General features: G+C 53.1%; 2 protein-coding genes across 3 annotated transcripts in view; one reads left to right on the plus strand and one right to left on the minus strand.

The window, feature by feature from the left end:
- Nucleotides 1–9,230, minus strand: part of DAO (D-amino acid oxidase) — a 28,436-nt gene extending 19,206 nt beyond the window's left edge. The window contains exons 1-11 of one of the 2 annotated variants that reach the window (XM_021544682.3): nucleotides 9,090–9,229; nucleotides 7,272–7,524; nucleotides 7,034–7,148; nucleotides 6,613–6,689; nucleotides 6,140–6,205; nucleotides 5,742–5,796; nucleotides 5,204–5,308; nucleotides 4,652–4,734; nucleotides 3,061–3,178; nucleotides 2,411–2,509; nucleotides 360–2,079 (exon numbers count right to left, since the gene is read on the minus strand). In XM_021544682.3, the coding sequence (XP_021400357.3) occupies nucleotides 1,945–2,079; nucleotides 2,411–2,509; nucleotides 3,061–3,178; nucleotides 4,652–4,734; nucleotides 5,204–5,308; nucleotides 5,742–5,796; nucleotides 6,140–6,205; nucleotides 6,613–6,689; nucleotides 7,034–7,148; nucleotides 7,272–7,465 (1,047 nt within the window). In that variant the 5' untranslated portion in view covers nucleotides 7,466–7,524; nucleotides 9,090–9,229 and the 3' untranslated portion in view covers nucleotides 360–1,944. Of the gene's footprint in view, nucleotides 1–359; nucleotides 2,080–2,410; nucleotides 2,510–3,060; nucleotides 3,179–4,651; nucleotides 4,735–5,203; nucleotides 5,309–5,741; nucleotides 5,797–6,139; nucleotides 6,206–6,612; nucleotides 6,690–7,033; nucleotides 7,149–7,271; nucleotides 7,525–9,089 lie in introns of those variants that run through there. The other variant, XM_021544681.3, reaches the window with a different exon arrangement.
- Nucleotides 9,231–10,382: 1,152 nt separating this feature from the next.
- Nucleotides 10,383–23,637, plus strand: part of SSH1 (slingshot protein phosphatase 1) — a 33,771-nt gene continuing 20,516 nt past the window's right edge. Inside the window, exons 1-2 of the mRNA XM_021544677.3 lie at nucleotides 10,383–10,495; nucleotides 14,778–14,818. Of these exons, the coding sequence (XP_021400352.1) occupies nucleotides 10,430–10,495; nucleotides 14,778–14,818 (107 nt within the window). The 5' untranslated portion in view covers nucleotides 10,383–10,429. The remainder of the gene's footprint in view (nucleotides 10,496–14,777; nucleotides 14,819–23,637) is intronic.

The raw sequence follows: 23,637 nt of genomic DNA on the forward strand, positions 1-23,637 counted from the left end.
CAGGTTGGAGGGGGCTTGGAGAAACCTGGGATAGTGGAAGATGTCCCTGCCCTGACAGGGTGGTGGGACTGGATGATCTTCCAAGTCCCTTCCCATCCAAATTCACAATTCTGTGATTTCTGTGAGTTCTTAATGCCCTGGGGACTGTCAGCAACCACAGATCTTCACACATTTATATTCCAGGTTCCCTGGTCTGCTTGGAATCTGGAGTGATGACTCCTACTCCTCCAGGATGAAATGTTTAGGAAAAATGTGTGTGGAGACATGGAATGGTGATCTCCTGGGACATTTCTGTGGAACCAGCACTTGAGGCCCTTCCCGTGCCATCACTAAGAGAAAGAACCATCATGCACAAGAGATTTGAACATTCCCTTTATTGGTCACACAGATTGAGGCCTTTAGAAAACAAACAGAATTAACCTGCAAGTAAAATCACAGATCAGCTCATTCCTGTTTGCCAGGAGGCCGTGTGAGGTCACAGGGCAGTGGCTCCTGCAGGCTCTGAGATCACAAGAATCAGCTGCTCATTGTCAGGTGTACAATTATTTCCTACACCCCTGTTTATACAGTGGAATTTTCCCAAAATCACCAAAGTGGGGCTGGATTTACAGCAGAGAATGTGCTGCTGAATGTCTCCTATTTGGAATAAGTGAAACCAAGGGGATCCAGTTCCCCTGAGTGGCTTTTCCTGAGGTGGGATCACAGATCATTGAGTTCACCATTAATCAGCAGGAAATTTTCTCCAGCCTTGATTTTCCTTTTCCTGACTTTACCTAGTGACTGCAACATTTCCAGAGAAGCTGGAAATTCTTTGGACAGCCTGGGCATGGCAGTGGCTCCCAATTTGCCCTGCCCAGCTGTGTTTGCTAAGCCCAGCAGGGAGATGCCCACGCTGCTGAGCTATTCCTGGCACACAGAGTCATCAGGAGAGAGGAGCTGCACCACGGATGAGTAAGGAACACTTGGCTTATCCACACAGGAGAGTGAGCCAGGCACTGTGCTGGGCTCACCACAGCCTTTGGATTTGAGGGTTCCTGACCATCCAGTGCCCTGTCTGGTTTGTAAAGCAGGAGAGACACGTGGCATGGGAAGATCAGCCAGGTTGCATCTTCAGAACAGTGTGTTGGGTCCCCAACAGCATCCCTGAACACCCCAAAAAGTCCTGCTCCTCCTCTGAGAAGCACAACCTTTCCCAAGCCAGTCCTTCTCTCCTGAGCTGTGTCCCATGGCTGGGAGAAATGGGAAGCTGAGGGCCATGGGAGTTTTAGGGACAAGAAGAGCTATTTTCTTATGCTCTCTGCTATATATAGAGTCTGGCAAGCCCACAGGGCTGGAACAAGTTGCTTTTGTTGCTAAAACTTCATTTGGAAAGGCCATTTTAGGCAAGTGCTGCTGTCTGGTGCCAGCTACACTAAGCAGGTGCTGTGGCCTGAGATTTGTCCTGGCAGGAATGTGAGGAAAACTGGTGTAACCCAGGCACGTGCTCCCAGAGCTGCTGTTACTTCCCTGGGAGCCTCAGAGCTTCTTCCTACTAAGGAGCTTTTGCATCCTGGGGAGAAGCCTGTAAATCTAATTACACACTGGGTGTTGGAGCAGCCAGCAGAGACCTCAGGTGTTCCCAGCTCCGTTTCAGATCCTGGCCCCCCGTGCAGATGAACTGTAGGATGGTCCAGGGTTCAGCTGAACCCAGCCTGCCCTTTGCAGCCTGATCCCAGACAGCACTTGGTGCACTTTGCCACGGATGATTAGGCCATATCTGAAAGCCCTTCCTCCAGGCAGGTTGTGGAGGGAGTGGAGCCATCTGGAAAATGGCAGCGACCTGGAAATGAGACGCTGAGAGCCAGAGCTGGGTCGAGCAGCCCGTGTGTGTATCCCTGTGCTGTTCCCATCCTTCTGCTGTGATTCCTAAGCCACTGTTGTCACCTTTTCCAGGGGAGCAGGTGCTCACAAGCGGGACCCTGGGGGAGTGGCCAGCTGCCTCTTCTCCTGCAGGATGCTCCCAAGGAGCCGAGCTGCTGCCATGGCACAGCCCCAGTGGATGGTGATCCCAAAGCCACCGTGGCCGTAGTTGTGAATCACCTGGGGAAGAACCACAGAATCCCAGCAGGGATTAGGGGGAATCTCAAAGCCCTTCTTGTCCCATCCCCTGCTGTGGGCAGGGACATCTCCAGCCAGCCCATGTTGCTCCAAGCCCTGTCCAACCGATCCCTGAGTACTTCCAGGAATGGGGCAGCCACACCAATAATTTGTTTCAGTATCTCTGACATTTATCCCTGGGCTCAAAGATTCCCTCCCTATTGGTGAAGAGATGGAGAGAGGGATGATCACAGGAACAGGGCTTCTTTATCACTGCCCGGGGCGCAATTAACACGGTCATTAATTACACTCAGCCCCGGGGCTGTGCGGGTACCTCTGCCTGGAGATTGCCGAGGCGGATGCTCTCCCGCTCCAGGCGGACCGAGGGCCGTGCTGGTCTCAGGCCGCTCCACTCCCCGACGATCTTTGCCTTCTGGAAGCAAAAGCACAACAGCCCTGCACAGCATTCCTTGGAATCCCACCAGCCAAACCTCACAGCACCAGGTGAGCCCTGAGATGAGCAGGAACAGGGGGCTGCCCATCCTGGAGCAGCAGCTCCAGGCAGAACGATTTGGGATGGCAGTGCCAGCCTGGAGCTGAGGCAAATCCTTGTGCCAAAGCCCCACACCACCTTTCCTGCTAATCCAGGCAATAACAGCAGCACTGGGAGTGGGCATAACCCAGCCTCACCCCACACAACCCTTCTCTAAAGGTGTGGGGACAAAGGGCTGGAACCTTCCAAAGCTCTGGTTCTATTTTTTTCCAACTACATGAGTAATTATTATCTCTATAAACCTTGTCTCAGTGGAAGCCCCAGCCCTTCCTGTCCCCCAGCCAGGTGGAAGAGCCCCAGGTATCCATGATGGATACACAGAAACCCTGACTCACAGAAACACTGAGGTCCTGTGGTTTGTCCCAGCACCCATTCCTGCATCCTGAGCCCCCCAGCTCCCCATGCCCCATGCTGGCACTTGGGTCACCCACCTGGAGAGCCGGGAGCAGCTGGCAGCAGCCATCCCAGATGGATTTGTGATCCTTGGCACTGTTCTCCTCACTCCAGTTTCCATGCTGGTAAATCCCTCCCAGGACTGTGAATTCACTCCTGCACCAGGAACCAAAGGAGACACACAGTGGTGGCTTGTCTCCAGCTGTCCCCTGTGGGGCCACCACATGGAGGGACACTGTGTGAGTGTGATGTTGGATCCTGCTGCACCCTGAGCCTGCAAAATATTCCTTTGGGAGAAACTTCCACATGGAGCAGGCAGAGAGCAGTGCCTGCACGTCTGCTCGTGAGCAAGTCACTCATTAAATGCTGTCAGCCCTTCCCTGTCTGGGCAAAGCAGACAGATAATTCCATCCTTATCAAACAGGTCTGCTCCTGCCTGGCTCAGGAAGAGCTGGAAGGAACGGGGTGGCTCTGGAGGGGAACACAGACATTGGTGGTGCTGTTGCTCCAAACTCTGTGGATTAACAGAGGACAAGAGGCAGGTTAAGGCTGAGGGGGGCCTGGAGGGGTCAGTATGGCTGGACCCTTCCAAAACCTTCCTTGATCATTGGGAAGCACAAAAGGAAAAGGAGGGACCCTCCAGGGCTGAGCTGTCCAGCAGGGAAGGGGTGCCCTCCACATGAGAACTGGATCCAGCTCTTCCTTTGGGATCAGCCCAGTGCCCAGCTCTGACAGCTCCAGCTAAAACAAGCACAGGCAGAGGAATTCATCAGTGCCTGGGACTGTGATCAGGAATCACTCAGAATATGCTGCACTGTGAGCCTGCAAAGTTCCTGTTTACATCCTGGCTTACTGCCTAAACCTGAAATATTAGGACAATAGGAAGTGCCAGAGATGCAGCATTCAAATTCCAGCTTAAAGACCCCTCTCCACTGCCAGAGCAGGGTCGCTGCAGCCCCTTGGGAGGAAGCAGAGATGGGATGAACAGCAGATGGATTTATTTATCCCATGGTGTAGCTCCCTGGGCAGAGCCAGGAGTTGGACTCTATTCTTGTGGTACCTTCCAGCTCAGGATATTCCATGATAAACATAGTGAGATGCCCCCTCAGCTCACCAGCAGCTCAGGGGACAGTGAGGGGAAGGCTGAGATTTTCCAGGGGGGTTTTGTTGAAGTAAAAGAATTCCTGCCCTGTTTTTATGGGAGCATGGATCAGCAGTGCCTTTCCCCACACTGAGCTGCTGCGCCACAGTTTGGCCTACAGCGTTGATAATAAAACTGGCTACAAATGAGAAAACAAAAGATCTCCCCCAAAATATCCACTCCCCTGTCGGTGTTTGGCTGTTCTGGGGACTTGGCCAGGATGGAGTTTGCTTTGGTGGGATTTGGTCCTTGGAAAAGGACAGGACATGGAAGCACCGTGGTGCAGGGTGCTCTCTGTGCCGACTGGGAGCTCCCTCGCTTTGCTGCCCGCATCCTTCTGCTCTCCTCCCTCACAGCAAGAAAAGCACCAGGGACGAAGCCAAACCTGGCAAACACAGCAAGAGCCATGTCCCAGACCAGGCTTTGGGGACACTGACAGAGGAATGTCACTGGTGTCAACCAGCCCTGCCTCGGCCATCGTCACCTACCCCGGGATGACGTAGGGCGAGTTGTAGATCCCGGATTTCAAGTTGTGAGTGATGATGAAATGCTTCACCCACGGGGCCAGGACCTGGGAGATGAAGAGGAGGAAGTCAGAGTTGGAGAGTGGGTGCCAGGCTCAGGGGGCAGCAGGAGGGACATGAGGATCCAGATATGGGACCCTCCCTTAGCTCGGTGTTCCCTGTGCTGGCTTCCCTGGGAAGATGGGAAAACAGGAGTGCAAGTAGGGAGGAGCTGTGTTTCTCCAAATAATCACCATCTTCTCCCAAAGATTTGCTGTCTTTTTATTATCAGCATTGTGCCTCTGACCTCCCCCAGCCCTCTCCCTATGGAGAAACAGGCTGGAGGCTGAGGGCATTCCCACAGCTGAACCAGGAATGGGATCCTGGTTGGCTTCACATGAGCAGTGTTTGCTGGGAGTCAGGACCTAATCCCAGTGTGGATCCAGCCACAAGCCCATGGTTTTCCCCAGAGGCCACAGACACTCCTCGTGGTAACAGATGGGGTTTTGGGAAGCCCCCAGGGCTGTCCCAGCTCACCTTGATGATCTGGCCCCGACCAGGCTGCAGCTCTGGGTCGGGCTGCAGGTCCCCTGAGCGAATCCCACTGCAGTTTAGGACCACATCCACACCCTGGGAAAACAGCTGAGGAGAGAGGGAGCAGCACACAGGGATGTTGCCACAGAGGCACAACATTCCTGCTTCCAAACGAGCCAAGTGCTCTTTCCAACAGCCAGGAAATGGATAAACCATAAGAGCCAGATCCAGGGCACAGCTTTTTCCTCAGCCAGCTCCTGCTGACATCCCATGTGTGCCACCAAGCCATTCCAGGGAAAGCTGCCAATCCATGCTGGATGAATGCTCTACCCTGTCCTCTGTCAACCATCCCTCAATACCCAAGACCCTTTATCTTTCCTGGTAGGATTTATTTCCTGGATCTTGCCATAGTCTTGCTGCTGTTCCCTGGCCCATCAGTCATGCCAAGGAATATCCTGGAGCAGCACCTGCCTGCTGGATGCTGTTGCTCCACTCTGGGATGGGGCTGTGCCCTCTGCCCTGGCTCCACATCCCCACTCACCTCCTGGAAAGATTCAACCTTCTTATGGAAAAACTTGACTCCCCTCTGCGTCAGCCTGGGAAGCACAAATTCATCTGTTACTGGCAAATTAAAAGCAAATGTTCAATACCAGGACACCTCCTCAGCATTAGAAATTATAGGAATAAAACCAAGCCCCAAATTCTTCCAAAGCCAAAAAGCACTTGGATGCAGCTCCAAGTATCCCAATACTTTCATTTTTGTCATGCAATAAATACACTCCTGGGCTCACTGTTAATGTGTTACCCCACTGGGGCAACAAATAGGAATTCCAGAGCCTCTTCCCTGTTTCCTGGGGATGCATCTCTGCCTATCCTATCCTGATGTGCAGGATGAAAATCCACACCTGCAGCAGAGGAAACAGGAGCAGCTGCACTCACCTGTTGGTGAGCCAGGGCAGGTACCTCCTGCCCTCCAGCATCAGCGCCGTGTTGAACCAGCCATAGCTGAAACGGGAGGAGAGGAGGCTGTGAGGACCTACAGGAGCCTCCTGCCCCAACATTCCTGACAGCCACTGTGGATCTGGGACCCCAATTCCCCTTGGGACCCTCCTCATGTGAGTGTATGATCTTTCCTCCCTTTTTACAGCATAAAACACCTTCTGGTTTTCCTCCCCTATTTTGACACTTAGGAAAGGTGAGGTGAGAGAGGAGCTGAAATGGTTTCTGTGCTGGGTTGCTGCTTTTTTGGCTATTTAAGCTGTTTCATATTTATTTGGAGGGAAGCAGTTTTAAAGAAGTGAGGACATTTCTGTGCCTGCAGTTCCTTGACCCACTGCCTCATGCCAGGGCTGTATTCAGGAGGTATCCAGGACTGTCCTACCTGAGTCTCCAAAAACCTGACTGAAAAATACCTGTAACCAGGGAAGAGTTCAAGTTCTTTTGGTGTCAAGTTCCTGAATCCCAGGACAATGTTCTTCCAGGATGGGTCCTACAGCAGAGAAAGAGCTCTGAGATCACTCATGAACTGGGTTCACCGTGGGACAGAAGCCATGGGGGGATTGTGGGGCACATCCCACGGGGGACAGCCCATCCCAGAGGGACACAGGTGGATGTGCAGCTGCTAGCACTGTGTCCCTCCCACTCTTCTAGGGCTCAGCCCTTCTTCACACCAATATTGCCTCGGGAGCACAGAAAACAACATGTCCCAGGCACTGTCACAAGGCAAACTTGGAAATTTTGGGAAGCAGTGGCTGGAAGAAGCACAGCCCCACCCTCTGCAGGCACCTGCTGAGCAGGAGCCTTTCCCAGCCCTGGCTGTGACCTGCTCCTTACCGGCACCGGCTCCGTGAACAGGTTGTAGCCAGAAATGAGGAAAAGTCCCATTTCCTTGGCCGCTGGGGAGTGCAGGTGCCCGAGGAGGTAATCGAAGGTCTCTTTATTCCAAAGCCTGTGATGAGAATGGGACAGTGGTGGCTCTGCCAACCCCGTGGAGCTGTGCCAGGGCAGCTCATGGCACACAGGGAGAGGGACAGGCACCATCCTCCTCCTCCTCCTCCTCCTCCCTCCTTACGTCTCCTGCAGGTTGCCGTGGTCACTCAGGTAGGGCTGCCACAGCCCGGCCGCCCCGTCGCTGGTGGTGTGGGGGGTGAAGTGGTCAGCGTAGACCTCCAGCTCCAGGGAAGGCTCCAGGCTGTGGAACTGCTCATGGATGCACAGGGCGCTGGAGAGGCCGACCACCCCGGCCCCGATGACGGCGACACGCATGGCTCCGGCTCCTGCGAGGGATGAGGGCTCCGAGGGCAGAGCTGGGGCTGCTGGACAAGCTGGGGACACCATGGGGGAACATCAGCTCCTGCAGGAGCTTCAGCTCCACTGCCAGAGCAGCAGGGAAGGGCTGAGGTCCTCATGGTGCATCTGCATCTGGTGCATCCTCATGGTGCACGAGGCTTTTCTTGTAAAGCTTCCCAGCCCTCCTCGAGCTCTGATCCGGGAATTACGGATGTGGGTTTGTGGGTCCTCACAGTGTCTCCACCCCTGGCTGTGCCAGCAGAAAAGCTGCAGCTTGGCTGGCATGGCTGCAAGGAGCTGCAGGTGAGTCCTGTCCCAGGACAGGGTGGCACAGCCTCGGGATCTTCCTCTGCGTCCCACCAGCCACAGGCTGAGCAGCCAGGGAGATGCTGGAGCAGCCACTGCAGAGGGACACTGTGAACCCTCCACTCCCAGTGACCCAACCCTGCTCTGAGCAGCTCACAATCCTTCCCAGCCCCTGGCATGGGCTGGAGGCAAGAGGTGGGCACGGATAAAAAGGGGTAGGAAGCAGCAGGAGTTTTCCAGGGGGCAGTGCCAGGTGTGATGAGTGCAAGGCTGGATCCTCACACCATTGCCACCCTCAGGGCTGCACATGAGGGTGGCTGTGCCACCACCCCAAACCCTTCCAGGCACAGCTGGGAGGATGGCTGTGGGGAAATTCTGGCTGCAAATCACAGAATCACAGAATCCCCAGGTTGGAAGAGACCTTAAAGATCATTGAGTCCAACCCAGCCCCAACACCTCAACTAAACTGGCACCCAGTGCCATATGCAGGCATTTTTAAACACACCCAGGGATGGGGACTCCACCACCTCCCTGGGCAGCCATTCCAGAACTTTATCTCTCTCTGTAAAAAACTTTTTCCTAATATCCAATCTATATTTCCTTTGATACAGCTTGAGACTGTGTCCTCTGCTTCTGTCAGTTCCTGGAGATAGAGCCCAACCCCACCTGGCCACAGCCACCTTTCAGGGAGCTTTACAGGTGACAAGGTCACCTCTGAGCCTCCTTTTCTCCAGGCTGAGCACCCCCAGCTCCCTCAGTTGTTCCTCACAGGGTTTGTGTTCCAAGCTCCTCACCAGCCCCATTGCCTCCTCTGGACACACTCGAGTGTCTCAACGTCCTTCCCAAACTGAGGGGTCAGAACTGGACACAGCTGCAGCCCCTCCCCATCCTCTGGTTCCCTGCTGACAGCGCTTTCCTGCCTTGGAAAAGCCCTGTGCTAACTGCCTGTGTAGGGAGTGGAAAAAAACCAGTTTGGGGAAGGGCTGGGGGTGCAGATCCGTGGCTGGTTCTGGGAGCAGGAATAAATTCCAGCCTACAGGTTTATTTTTTGGACAAGGTGAAGTCCAGCATCTCTGCTCTGACAACAGGGGGACTGACATTTGCCAGGATAGAGGGATGAGTCATTGGAATGGCACAGTGGGAGCTGCTTCCCATCTGCCGTGGTTTTATAACCCTCAGGAACCCGGGTCACCTCCCCCACCAGGGACAGGGACTTGTCCCAGCTGCCCGTGCAGCATCAGCTGACGAGGATCTGCTAAAAAATAATGGGAATACACATTTTCCACCAATTTACCTGCGGAGTGTGGGGTCCCCGGAGAAGTCACTGCTGTGTCCAGAGGCTTCAGAGTCAGAGTTGTTGTTACAGCCCGGCGGTGCAAGGTCTGAGTGTCCAGAGCAGCAGGGCCAAAGTCTGCTCTCGCTCTGGGGAGGTGGAGTTCCCATGTGATGCCACTGGCAGGAGGCCCCGAAGTCATGGAAAATGGGGTCACCACCATTGGTGGCAAAATGCCACCCCTGCCTCTTGTCTCCATGGTGAGCACCGGCAGACCAGGACACAGCGATGTGTTTAGTGGGCATGGTCCTGGAGGTCTTTTCCAACAGCAACGATTCTGTGATTTCCCAGGGTCTGGATTTGCAGAATCAGATTGGGAAAGATGACTGAGGTCAGCCTTTGACTGATCAGCATCTTGTCAACTAGACACAGCACTAACGTCACATCCAGTTGTTTCTTGAACACAAGATTCCTGTGGAATCTGGAAAAATGGAGTGCTTCTGGCTCAGTTTTTGAGTAGGAAGAGAGGCTGAGGGCATCGGGATTGCTCAGCCTGGAAAAGAGGAGACTTCAAAGGGACTTAATTGTGGCCTTCCAGTACCTGATAGAAAAATGGAGAGTGACTATTTTCAAGCACCTGGAGTGACAGGACAAGGGGAAACAGCTTCCCACTGCCAGAGGGCAGGGTTAGATGGACTATTGGGAAGAAATTCCTTCCTGTGAAGCTGGGGAGGCCCTGGCACAGGTTGCCTAGAGAAGCTGTGGCCGCCCCATCCCTGGAAGCGTCGCAGGCCAGGTCGGAGGGGGTTTGGAGCAAGCGGAGGGTGCCCCTGCCATGGAACGGGACGCGGGGTGGGACGGGCGGGGTTCGGGGTGGCACGGGCGGGGTTCGGGATGGGACGGACGGGATTCGGGACGGGCGGGATTCGGGACGGGCGGGATTTGGGACGGGATGGGCGGGATTCGGGACGGGCGGGATTCGGGACGGGCGGGATTTGGGACGGGATGGGCGGGATTCGGGACGGGCGGGATTCGGGATGGGCGGGATTCGGGACGGGCGGGATTCAGGACGGGATGGGCGGGATTCGGGACGGGCGGGATTCGGGACGGGATGGGCGGGATTCGGCACGGGCGGGATTCGGGACGGGCGGGATTCGGGACGGGATGGGCGGGATTCGGCACGGGCGGGATTCGGGACGGGCGGGATTCGGGACGGCCACGCCCACCGCGACAAAGCCCCGCCCACCATCTCAAAGCCACGCCCACTCCCAAGCCACGCCCTTCAGGCCCCGCCCTTCCCTCGCTGGCCCCGCCCCTTCCCGGCGTGAGGGGGAGGCGGCCGCAGCCCCGCCGCTGCAGCCATGGCGCTGGTCACCCTGCAGCGCTCGCCGACCCCCAGCGCCGCCTCCTCCGCCAGCACCAGCGAGGTGAGCGGTGACGGCACGGGCAGGGACGGGGAGGGAAGGGCAGAGCGAGCCCCGGCGGCGGATGGCGAGCGGGGAGGGGCGGGGTGAGGCCCCGCTCGGGGACAGGCCCCTGCAGCCCCCTCAGCATCCCGTAAGGCAGAGCTTCTGGCTCCACCACCCTCACAGACCGAGGTTCCTCATGGTCCCGGCCTCACGGCTCTGGCCCTTCACAGCTTTCCCCTGGTTCCACCCCCTCGCGGCTCCTCGGCCCTCCACAGCCGCTTGTTCCCTGCCTTCATCCCCTCGCAGTCCCCATGGCCTGACTTCCGACAGCCCCTGGCACCAGCTCAGCCCCTCTCGGTGTCCCTAGCCCCTGGTTTCGTGCCCTTCGCTGGTCCCTCACTGCTCCCACGCCTGCAGCCCCCTGGTCCCCCCAGCCTTCCTCCCATGACAGCCCCCACGGCCCCGAGCCCCACAGCCCCCAGCACTGCCCGGCCCAGCCCCTCACAGCCCCCGCAGCCATCCCAGTCCCTTCTCGTAGCCCCCAGTGCTGCCCAGCCCCAGCCTTCTGATGCTGCCAGGCCTGGGTCTGGCCTGTCATCCCTCACACACACAGCCCCGTTCCCCTGTGGCCGTCCCCCATTCCAACCTTCAGCTGGCAGGGAGCCTGAGCTCCCTAAAACATGGGGCAGCCTGCTTGACCTCTCTCTGGGCAGAGTGCTGCACCTGGACCTTGTCTCTGTGTGGCATCTCAGCGCTGCCATCACCTCCTGCTGCAGGGATGCTCTGCTTTGTCCCATGTTATCCGTCTGTCCCTGCCATGGCATCACCTTTCTCCACGTCTGCTGCAGCTCCTGCCCCTCAGGGAGCTCACACCAGCCCTTCCTCAAAGTGTCCATTATCAATTCTCCAGGAGCAGCTCCCATCTTGCTCCACCCCATACCTGTGCCACTCCTCACACCTCCACCGTGCTGCTGCCCTCTCCTTCCCCCAGCTCTGCTGCTCCAGGACTTGTGCCTGCCACTTCACCTGCCCCATGATGCCACCCGTGTCCTGCTGGCCTGGCACTCTGCGTGTCCCGGCTCTGCTGCACACCCCCTCCACTCCTGTGCCCCAGAAATGCCCTCTCCTGCCTCTGCCCAGCCTTGGCCTTCTGCTTCCCCCCTCCACAGCTCCCATGTGCCATCTAAACACAGCTGCACCTCCAGTTTCTCTTTCTTCTCACCTTTTCCCCTCCTAACCAATCTCCTTTGTGACCCTCAAAGACAGGCCTGGTGTTTCTCTGCACATCCTCCCCGTGCATCCCTCTCCCCCCACGCTTCTTTCCTTTGTTGTTCACTGCCCTTGGCTTCGCTCTGTCCCCACTCCTGCCAGGTAAACAATCCTATTTGTCACCTGTCAGGTCCCTGTGACTCCCCCGATTAGCTGCTCTGAGGGGGGAGCAGGAGGGGGGGCCACAAAGCTCCCAGGTTCTCCCTGGCCCTGGGGGCTTCAGGGGGTCCCTGGCTGCAGGGACCCAGTTTGGGCCACGCTGTGCCAATAGAGGAACTTGGAGATGTGAGTTGCGCTTTTTGAAGGAGTTTTTCAGAAGGAATTTTGTGGGATCTGGTTTAGACAGAGTCCTAAAGAAGACCTAGTGGCCACCCAATCTAGAGAGATGAAAATGTGCTGTAACCCCAGAACAGGCAGTGGAGTTACACTGGATTTAACTGGTGCAGGTAGGAGAAGAGTCCAAGCAGGCCTTGCTATGTACATCTGTCTTAGTCATTGCTTTGTGTCAGAGCTGCTGCAAGTGATTGTATTTTCTGTAGAGTGGCCATACAATTCTCCTTGTTCCTCCCAAAAATGCTTCACCAAATTTGCCACCAGGTGTTGTCCATGGTAAGTCACTTCTGCCACCCATACCTACAGCTCAGCTATGCTGTGGTGGCTCCCAGAGGAAGACACTGAGTCCTGTTAGAATGGTCTTTTCTGGCATGAATTACCATAAAAATATGATTTCCAGATTCAGTGTGTTGTTTTTTGCTAAGTTAATTTAAAGAAAAATCCCACCAAAAAGTGCCAGCCTGCTCCTGTTCTTTTAGGATCTTTCTTGCAAGGAAAACCAGGGCTCATTTGGGCTTTTAGCTGAATAATTACTAGAAGTTATTTTAATGGGAAATGGTGACCACACATCCTTACTAATTGTGATTGTGCTACTGTGGCCTCTCCTAACTCAGGAGCCCAAAGGAATTTATAAAATGGATGCTGCTGCCTTGACACAGTGGGCCATAAATTCTTAGGTGAGCGTGGTTCACACCCACCTGCAAGCTTGCACTGCTTGCACATCTCCCTTCCTCACATCTCCCACCACTGTGGTCCTGCAGAGTGGCCACACTCAGCACAGTCCCCTGGGTGGTGGGACCTGGCCGTGGTGGGATGAGCAATCCACAGCATCACCACTCCAAACCCTGCCAGCTCCCAGGGATGCTCTGAGCAGGACAGGGCAGGAGGGCAACCATGATGTTGCCTTGCTTTGTTTTTCCTGCAGTTTTTAGTAGAAAATCCAGAGAAAGTCAGCTTTGGGAACAGCTCAGCTCCTGCAGGAGAGGAGCCCACAGCAGCTCCAGGCCCAGCCCTGCTGCTGTGCCTCAGCTGACGACATGGAAGAGTCATCATCCTCACAGTCACGTTTGTTTAAAAAGGAAAAAAGTTTTTCTTCCTTTTGTTGCTACGCGACGGCCCCAAACAAACAGGAAGGTGACCCTGCAAGGGTCCCAAACCTGCCAGACCTTCCCAGGGCTGGGGGATCTGCCAGTGGGGCCACTGGAACTCGGGGTGCTCTGGGGCCCTGCCTGCAGCCCAGCTCTGCACTGTAAACAGACTAAAAATAGCCATGGTATGCTCCTCACCCTCTGCTGGGTCAGTTGGGAAGCCTTGTGCATCTCCCTTCCTCCAAATGGCCACAGTTCCAGCAGTCTGCTGTTGCATTTGCAGGATTTTTTTCCTCTGGCTTTAATTGGTTCTCACAGATTGTCAGCAGAGTAGCTCCTGTGCCCTCCAGCCTCCCAGATCCTAACTTGAGAGGGTGAGGAGCAATCCAGATCTCCTTCAAAGCTCCGGTCTTGAACATTTGAAATGATGCAATTTGCTTATTTTTAATTTGTACAAAACCACCTGGAAACAGGTAACTCTTACAGGGACCCTTATTTGATGTGGGTTCTGAGCAGTGCTGTAGGAAATACCAGAATGTTCCCTGAGTGTCAGCACTGATGGAGCCTGATTCCTGCAAGGCTTCTGTCCCTCCAGCTTTGTCAGGATCGGGTGTGTTGTGAGTGTGAAGGATTTCCTCTAAGGTCCCTGCTTTGATTTTTAGGCCCAAATCTTCTCCCCAACACAGCCCTGCTCTCCAAAGGGATGCTCCCCACCCTTTCTTCTGTGTATTCACCAGGACCAGGTGAATACAGAGAAAAAAGGACCAAAGCAGAATTATCTCAGAGCCTGTGTTTTGGTTTCTTTTTTTTTTTTTTTTTTGTCAGCTCTGGATGCAATTAGCCCCAACTCTGCTTTTCTTTAATAAGGAATTTTGCCTAGAAGCTACTAGGGAAGTTGAAGGGAATGACTCTGTGAAAATGCTTGGTTTTGGAAGCTGATGTCACAGTTCTCTTTTGAGGAGACTCAGTAAAGTGTAGTGTCACCTGAGCATTCTGGGGGGACTTCCTACAAGTGCCTGGTGCAAAAGTGCCTCTTTTAATCCACACCTGCCCCCAAAACAGCGTGTTCCTAGGAAGGCAGCAGGCAGAGGACGTGCATTGTCCCAGCCTGGGGACACGTGTGCCAGCATCCAGGTGGAGGTGGCCTCCTTGTCCTGCCGGTGTGAGCCCTGGAGCTGCACATCAGGTGCTGGAGCTGGGACAGTCCCAGGGAGCACTTTTGGCTGTGTCCTTGTGCTTGGGACACCCCAAATGCCAGATATTTGTGCCCAGCCGTGGCTGCCAGCTGCTGCCCTCACGTGTGTGCGCAGTGGGAGCGAGGTGTGCGCCCCGGTGACGTCGGGGTTGGCGCTCTTCAAAGCGCTCTGCACTCCAGGACCAGCTTGCAGGATTAGGACCTAATAGCTTTAAAATCCCCGTGAGCCCCTTTGTCACCCGGCGCCGGGCGCTGGTGGCATACAGGACTAGGGAGTCTCATTTATCCCTGGCCCCAGGAAGAAAAACCCCGCAGAAAGCAGCCCCTCCCACCCTGTTGGTGCAGGGATTTTATTTAAAGGTGTAATGTGCAAACAACCAACATGTAACTCTGTCGTATCCTTTTCTCCCCTCAGGCAGAGGTCGGCAGTGATGAAGAGCGTAGACTAAATGTGAGGTAAGCTGAACTTTTGGGCTCTTAAGTTCTCACTGTTGTTAATTGTCCTGATCCCACAGATCCCCTTGCCTGGAGGGGATGGTGTTGTCTGCAGAGCTGAACCTGGGGATGCTCACTCCTTCATCAGTTTTAAGATGAGCATTTGACAAGATGAAAGAAGAAAAGAGTTTGTGATCCTTTTTCCCCTCGTGGGAAGACACTGGAAAATTACTGGTCAGCTTTGGCCACAGCATTTTAGTGTTATCACGGCATCTCTGGCTCTGCTGCTGCTCCCTGAGGCTGGGGCTCTGCTCCCTCCCAGGGTGGGGAGGGGAGAGCTCTGCTCATTCCTAGGTATTATCCACCAGGAGTTTGCCTCCTTGGGGTCGTGCAGAGCCACTGGTTTCATGTGAGGGTAAGAAAGAGCTGAGCTGTCCTGCCAGAGAAGAGAGAAGCTCCTCTTGCTGACACTGTGCAGATCCAAAGTGGTGACACAAGCTCGTGTGCTGGGTAATGGGCTCTGAGTAATGCTGTGGATGGCTCACTCTAAGCCTGGCTCTTGCAGGCAGTTCTTACCCTCTAACCTGTAAACCACAGCCCAGGGGAGCAGTGTAAAGGTACAGCAGTGGTTCAGCACTCAGACTCTTCTCCTTTTCCCTACTTCCTGCTTTCCTTATCCTGGCTTCAGGAAAAGCAAAGCTCCTTGTGCTGCTGCTCGTACAGTGTTTGCCCTGCAAGTGAAGTCAGAAACCAGAAAGCAGGGCTGCTCGTGGACAGAGAAGGAAATTGTTGGACTTTTCTGAGTTCTGGTATGGTGTCTCCTGGGTACAGCCTGCCTAGGAGGCCTGGAATTCCATGGCTGTCCTGTCTGCACACACATGGGTTGCAGACAGAAGTGCTGTGTGTCTGCTCTGTGTGCTCTCCTGTGTGTATGGGCATTTCATGGCTGTCTGTAATGCCATTTGAGAGCTGACTCTGTGGGGAATGGATTTTGTATTGATAAAATCAAAATTCAGGGTTCCTTGTTCTGCTCCTTGTACAATGCAAGGCCCCAGCAGGAACCTGCTGCAGCCATGAACAGCCACATAAGTTTAATTCTTGTTCTTTTCCCCATGGGGTATTAAACAGCAACACGTAACAAGCAGGATGGCAGCCTCCTCTTTTGGATACACAGTTCTGTGTTGAAAGAGAAAATACAGCTTTATCCTCTTCACTGCAAAAGTTCTCACTGTACAAGTAAATCCTGGTGAGATCCTTGGATTTGTGGCCACCTTTGGTCTGTCTGGCCTCTTTGCAAGCAGGCATGTGCATCCACCACTGACCAGAGCCACCAGGAGTGTAGATGCACTTAGACCAGGCTTAGAGGCTGATGCCTTTCCCCTGGCTGTTGAAAAATGCTGCAGCACTGACGCTGGACACTGAGATCCCATGAGCTTCCTCTGTCCTTCAGTCTCCTGGGGCTGCTCTTCCGTATACGATTGTCAGGATAAGAATCTGGTAATTAAATAGCCAGACAGACCTCGAGAATCAGATGGCTCTCACGCACAGCCTCTGCTCTCCTCAGGGGGAAACACTGCCAAGAGCTGCAGGAAATATGCAGCCATAACACAGATGATAAATGGAGCTGCTGTTGGTTTGGTGGGTGGATCCTGTCCCCTTCCCACCGGCTGCTGTCCCCTTCCCTGCTCTGGTTCAATCCGCTGAGACTCTGCCCGGTGCCCAGGGGGTGGCAGAATTGTTCAACTTCATTGTGCTGCTTCTCCTCTGAAAAATCCCTGCAGGATGGCCCGAGCTGGTGTTTGTGCCTCGTTCGGTCCTGGTCTAGCCTTGGTGACAGCTGGGCTTTGTCACACATGCCCTGAGCACAGGAATCAGCAGTCCAGCCCTTGGCTCTGCAGGCTTTGGAGATCTAAGGGTGAGAGAAAAGGAAGGATTGTTGGAAACATGTCCCCAGCGTGCTGCCAGCTCAAGCTGTGTTTCATCAATACAGGATGGCTGTGCTAGTACACATTTATGACATAATGTATTAATCTGCCTGGTAAACAATTATTTTTGTTCATTCCAAAACATTCTGGGATTTTCATTTGAGGTTGCATAGTTGGATCTGGTTCCATGAGCCATCTGATTGTTTTCTTGGAAGAACAGGGCTGTATCATGGTTTTGCACCCAGCCATGTCTTGCTGCTCCCTGGTCATCCTTCCTTATGGTTTCTGTCATTCCAAAATGCTTTTCTTTCTCCCTGGAACAGCTTCTGCCCCAGAACAGACCAAGGGGACATGCTCTAGGTTCAAAGATATTGCTGCTATCTCCTTTTCCTTAGACATTAATCTGCTTTAAGTCATCTTGTTCTCTGTTACCAAAAATTTTGTGGAAGCTTTGACAATGTAACTTCCAGCAGGCAGCCAGGAGTTTGTATTGGTCCCTGAGGGTAAAGACTCAGAGCAGAAGGAAAAACAAGAGAACTGAGAGCCCTGTTGGGCTCAGTGGAGCCAGAAGCTGCAGGTCTGAGCTGCGTTACCAGTGTCTGCTCAAACCTTCCCTCATGGATAATCAGGGAAATGCTGTGGCTTGATCCCTTTTTCCCCCTACTGATGTAATGCACCCACAGCTTACCCAAATCTTTGTAAAACTGCTGTCAGGGCTAGGCCAAGCCCATGGGAGGATGTCTTAGCCTAGACTTAAGCAGAGTCTTAAGTTCTCTGTGATCGAGTTCCGTGCAAGCCTCATGCATGCAGTGCCTGTGGCCTTATCTCAGCCCCAGATCCTGCTGCTCCAGCTCCGAGCAAACTCTGAGGAGATGCTATCAAGGAGGAGGCAGAGCAGGGCCCAGCTCTTTCTCAGCTGGGCTGGATGTGCAGTTTTTCCTTTTTGGTGTGACCCAGTTCTTTCTCACCCTTAGCTGTGTGCTGGGTCTGTCACACTGAGGCAGAGGAGATGTTGTACAACCCAAATCGCTCTGTGAGTGTTGGCTGATTCTCAGATGTGGTTGGCAAACACAGCAAGATAATCACTGGTTTTAATTCCAAATATAAATAGGTTTGTTTAGCCAGTCATTCTGTAATCTTTGCCATTATTGGCTTTCCAATCACAGCCTGACTGCAGGGCCGGGTGAATGTTTTCAGACACCTTCTGCAGAGAGATAGAGGTTGAACCACTGTGGAAGGGCCTGGAAGTTAGTTATCTCCAGGTTCTGATCAAGCCTGAAGATGGTTATGGAAATAATTGTTCTTGTTTGGCTCCTCTAAACCAAATTTTAAGAGCTGGTGAGAGCAGCTGTGGGAAGTAGAGGTTTTCAGGGCTGGGCTCAATGTACATTTGGAGGTCAGTGATCAACAGGAGGAGTTATTGGTGCAGACAAACTCTTAACAGAGCAACAGCAGGTTTATTTTGGATATCAGGGAAAATTCCTTCATGGAAAGAATTGTCAAGTGTTGGAACAGGGCTCCCAGGGCAGTGATGTACCCCTTATCCCTGGAGGAATTGAAAAGCTGCGTGGATGTGGCACTTGGGGACAAGGTTTAGTGGTGGCCTTGGCAGAGCTGAAGGAACAGCAGGACTTGATCTTGGAAGTCTTTTCCAACCTAAATAGTTCCCATTGTATCACATAGTCACCATTGTATCACATATCACATATGTATATTTTTTATACACTTGATTTACAATTAATACTATATTTTAGTGCACCAAAATGATCTTTTGACACCTTGATCCTTGATTTCTTTAGGGATTTAGGAGCATGTTTTGCTGGATCATCACTGAGTGAACACCTTGTACCCACAGCCGTGTCCATGGTGCCAGACTTAGGGCAGGGAGAACACGGGGGCAGCTGCCTTGAGGATTTATTTGTGGGGACAGCAGCTCATTACAGCCTTGACAAGCCCTGCTGGCTGCAGATTGATTGTGTCCCGGGGAGCTGGTGGGAGATCTCGGGGCAGAAGTTGCTGACTTCACGAAGCGTTCAAAACAGGACGCTGAATCACATCCTGGCCGGCGGCAGCATCCTGCCTTAGCGTGCTCCGTACAATGGGGAGGCACCGGCCCGGCCCCCGGCCCTCGGGAGCTCTCAGTCCGGAGGCGTGGCCCTGGAAGCTCAGGAAGGTGTAATTAGACCTTTACGTTTTGTGGTGGGCTGTGTGTGGATGTTCAAAGGCCGCAGAGCTAGGGAAATGTTCACTTATTTGACACAATTAAGATCTGGCCTTTCCAGGAAACCATTGCTGATTTGAAGTTGAGCAATACGAGGAGTTTACTTGGATGTAGGTAGAGCAACAGTAGGAGAGCTGCCAATTTAAAGATGTGATGATTAGACTCTTTTGGAATTGTATCTAAATCTTTCTGGATTTTTTTTTTTTCTTCTGTGAAACCTCAGCAGTTTGGCAGAACCTAAACCATGAGGCCCTATTATCAGAGGTGCTGGCTGTGCACTGAGCACTTGTTCCTGTAAAAGGCCAGCGTGGTCACTGTTTATTTAGGTGTTAGAGCTGGGTCAGAACAATATTTTGGTTTCAAATGCCTCTAGATTTTAAATATCTTAATCTTTGATAATTGTCTGCCAAGATCTGTGAGTCAGGCATTTCTCATACAAATCAGAGTTCTGTTCTGCCTGGCAAGTGCTCCTAAGATGTTTTTGGAATGGGGAATGGACAGAACACCTTCCTAGGCCTGATTTTAGTTCTAATGAAGAGTGTTGAGATTATTTCCTGAGAACACTGATTTTTTCCCAAACATTTACAGATCCCTTTGCAGCATTTAAATCCCTGATGCAGAATCACTTTACCACTGCACAAAAACAAGCCGAAAATAAGTCCAGATTCAAACAGATTAGGGTGCACTCCACATCCATCAGTTGTTTAGGCTTATCTGGGATCAGGACTCTCCTCTGCAAGGCTTGTCTTCCCTCTCTGAAAACTTTAGTTCCTTGAAGAAATCCTTGCTGCAAGAACTGCTGGTGAAGGAAACCTTCATATCAGGGACCAAGTCAGCCAGAAATGTGGGGAATGGGACAAAATGTCCCGTTCAGACTTCCCAATAAGCTGCCAGGTTCCTTGTTTGTTCTGTCTGCCATCCAAATGGTCACATCCAACCATGTCCAACATTTGCATCCCAGTGGAGACTGCTGCCCATGGCTTGGCATCTCCCTCCCTGCCCTGCAAAACATCCTGAACTCCAGCTGACTGCTTCCCTCTGCAACTCATCCTGCTTGGAAAACATGGCTTTGGAGTGGAGGGGGGAAAAGAAGGATCATCCTGGGCTTTTTACCACCACTTTTCCATTGCGAGTGAGCTTTGCCCCTGCCTGTCTCTCTCCTGAATTTGGGAATTCTGGCTGTGTACCCTCAGAAGCTGGGAAGGGAGGCTGCAGTCTAGTCAAACACTCGAGGTGTCAGGGCTGAGCCAGAACTTTTCTCACTCTGCTCTTAGCGCATGTGATCCGCCTGGATTTGTTTCATTTTGTTTTTCCACATTACCAGTGTGTCAAGTACTCCCTGGTCTCTGCTGCCTTTTTTGGAGCCGTTCTGAAACCTGGCAGCTGAGCTGGTTTTTGGGTTGCTGTGCCACCAAGATTCCCAGCCGTGCTTCCGATGCCATTGTCTGTGTCCTGGCTGACCTTCGCTCACTCCGCTTGGAAGCTGCTCCCTTGATCCTTCGAGCTGTTATTCACCTTCCTTTTCTTTTCCAGTGGCGCCATTGGAGTGTTTCCACTTGTTTCTCTGGGAGACACTGCTGAGTGGGTGAAGTGGGGTGACTTAATAAAACAGTTCCAAGGATAAAAACAATGGGCTGACAGGAGGAATGCAGGATGGGCCTATGTGCTGACAGCTCGGCCGGGGAGGAGGACAGGAGCAGGATCAGCTCCTGCCAGGAGCGCGGGCATGCGAGCCTCTGCCATGCCGTCCATGGTGGGCATCATCCCACCTCTCCTTCAGCTTGGACAGTGCTCTGGCACAACTCCAGGGCTTGTCACCTGGCTCTCCCCTTACCTGTGGCCATGGAGCAGCAATGGCAGGAACATGGCAACACCCAGAACAGTGGCTTGTAGGAAAACACAGGGAGTCAGTGTTTTGGGAATAGCCAGCTTCCCTCAGACCACCAGGGAAATCCATGTTTTGCTGATGCTGGGATCTCTGTGTGTTCCCCTGTGCCAGCTGCTGCTTTCCCAAGCCTTGTCCTCCAAGTCCATGAGCGTGAGCTGCTGTGCAGAGCAGCTCTGCCCAGGCCCCACGGCAGGGTGGGTGGCCCTGGGGTTGGCACAGCGGGCTGGGGACAGTCCAGGGCATGCACTGGGGTCACCAGTGCTGGGGCTCTGTAGGGTTAATACTCCTTTTCCTAGCAGCTCGTGCAGGCTGAGGTTTGGAGAAGATCTGGCCAGGCTTCGTGAGACAGCGACTGTCACCAAAGTGACATCGTGTTTCAGTGGGAATCTCAGGAATGCTCCTTGGGGTTCAGACCGAGTTCCAAGGCCATGGCGTAGCTGGGTGATGCCGGGATCAGCCTCGTGCCTTTTTGAACTCGGCGATTAATGGGATGAGCAGAAAGGATTTCTTTTTCCTTGTGAAACAATCTCTTATTTTATTTGGCTTTTCACCATCCAAGTACTAGGGATTCCTAGAATTTTCTCATTCCTGGCTGTTTGGGAGAAGTTCTGTCAATTTATTTTGCGCAAGTCTGCTGGAATGGGGAATGATCCTGCTCATTTGTTTGTTTCCCTCTTCCTGCCCTTTCTTTTGGAGGGTTTATCCCAGCTGCTCCTGGGTTGTCTACAGGCACAGCCTGGATCCTGGGGTTGCCCCCAGGGTGGGATACTCAGAGCTGAGCTGGTTCCACTCAGTGTAGGATTTATGCTGATTGCTTCTCCAGCCTGATGTATCCCAGGAGTGGCTGGAGGGACACCATCAGCAGTCTGTTTCTGTTGGGAAATCGGCTTTTGTGGGCTTCATGATTGATTTCATTTTTCTTTTTTTTTGCCCTTTGTGCCAGAGGAGTGTTTGTGTATGAATGGCCTGCAGTGTCTGCAGCCCTGTCAGCATTCCTGCTGGGATGTGGCCCACGATCCCCACGCCTCTGAGCTCAGCAATGCACACTCACACTCCCCTTGGTCCCTGCTCTGCTGAGAACAGCAAAGCCTGTTGAGTTTGTTGGTCTCTCCAACATCTCACTTCTTTCAAAAAAGATGGGAGAGATGTTTCCTCCTACAGCCAACACTAATACCCCCCAGCTGGAGCTGCTGCCTGGCTCTTCCTGGCACAAAGATGCCCTGGCTGTGTCTGAGGAAGGGGAGATGTTCTCCCTGTGAACCTGCCCACATTTTGCTTTTCTTAGGGTGACTTGTCTTTAGCTTAGGAGGTTTGGGAATAGACTTTGGGTGTGGAAGTCATGGGTATGGAAAGAGCTTTCCTGCCTTGCATTTCTGGTGGTAGAAACACCTCCAAGTGGTCCTGAGCAGATCTCTTTGACCTCGCCAGGTGTTTTGGGCTCCTGCCCTCCTGACCACGGGTCAGTTTGTCAGCATATCCCAAATCCTACACATGTGCAATAGCACTTTGTTCTCTCTGTTCTAAACCATCTTCACACGTGCTGGAACTGGGCTTTTCCAGGTGCTGCTCTGCGGGGAGCACACTGCTCCTGTGGCAGCCCTGCTCCATGTGGGGCTGAGCTGGGATGGCTGTGCTGATATTCCCACCTGTGTTTGTCCAGGTGATTCCCTTTAATCTTTGTGTGACACGGAACAAAGGCCACTTGGACACACTCCATTAAGAGCAGGAGAAGGGGCTTGCTGCTGCTGCTGCTGCTGGGGTCCCTGGGCTGTTCCTGGGGCTGTGCAGTGCCATGGGAAGGAGCAGCTTTGAGGTCCCTTCTTCCCCTCTGCTGTTTCGTGTTGCCCAGGCCCCTTCCAAAGGCCCCTCTCGTGCTCAGGAAGTGTTATCAGATGTGCCTCTATCAGGCCAGAGCAAGCAGTGCCTCCGCCTTAACCGTCGGCTTTTTTGGGGAGCAGGAGCCACACAGCTGCTCTCAGCTCTTCCTGTTTCTCTCCTTTCTGTTTGATGTGCTCCTTCCCAGCTTGGGTTGTGTTGCTGTTGTGGTGTGGCTGTGGGACAATGCCAGTCCCCTCTGCTCGCTGCAGTGTCCTGCCTAAAATCCACCCTCTGGAATAGGGGGTGGTCTGGCTGGGCTATGGGAGCATCCAGCAGGGCTGATTTGGTCCCTCTCCAGGGCTGTTTTGTCTTCTTTCTCGGTTGCCTTGAGGTGGCCAAGCTTGTTCCAGACCAAGCAGCAAAGAGGGGACTAAAAAGGGAAAAAAAACCCCTGTTTTCTTCCTCCTTATCAACAGGGCTATAGAAGAGGGAAGTGTGTTCCATTCTGTGGTGCTGGAGAGGCTTGGTTTTCCCTCACCTTATCAGTTTGGAAATGTTTTGAGTAGAAGATGCCATGAAACCCAAGGAACTGGGAGGCATTACCATGTTTGCCTTTGTAAAATCATTACCAATTTTGAGAGAAGCAAATACTCCTTTTCTTGTGGGGATTTGGTTTTTTTTTTTTCTTCCTTAAACACAGACCTGGTTGCAGGAGGCTGCTCACTTACCTCAGGCTTGCACTTCCCAAGAAAAGTGGTTTTCTTTCTCCAGACTCTGTGGATCTTTATTTTGAGATTAGTTCTGTAACTATAAGATGTGTTAATAGACTCTTTTCTTGTGTGTCCTGCAAGATGATTATGGCTTATGTGAGATTCCCCACTAAAACATGGAACTCGAGCACATGAGGCTTGCGAGGATTCCTCCTGGGACACCTCACAGCTGGAGCCACAATGGCAAAGCAAACTGCCTGGGGAAAACTGTTGTGGGA

The sequence above is a fragment of the Lonchura striata genome, chromosome 18, assembly GCF_046129695.1.
Source record: "Lonchura striata isolate bLonStr1 chromosome 18, bLonStr1.mat, whole genome shotgun sequence".
Classification (NCBI taxonomy): domain Eukaryota; kingdom Metazoa; phylum Chordata; class Aves; order Passeriformes; family Estrildidae; genus Lonchura; species Lonchura striata.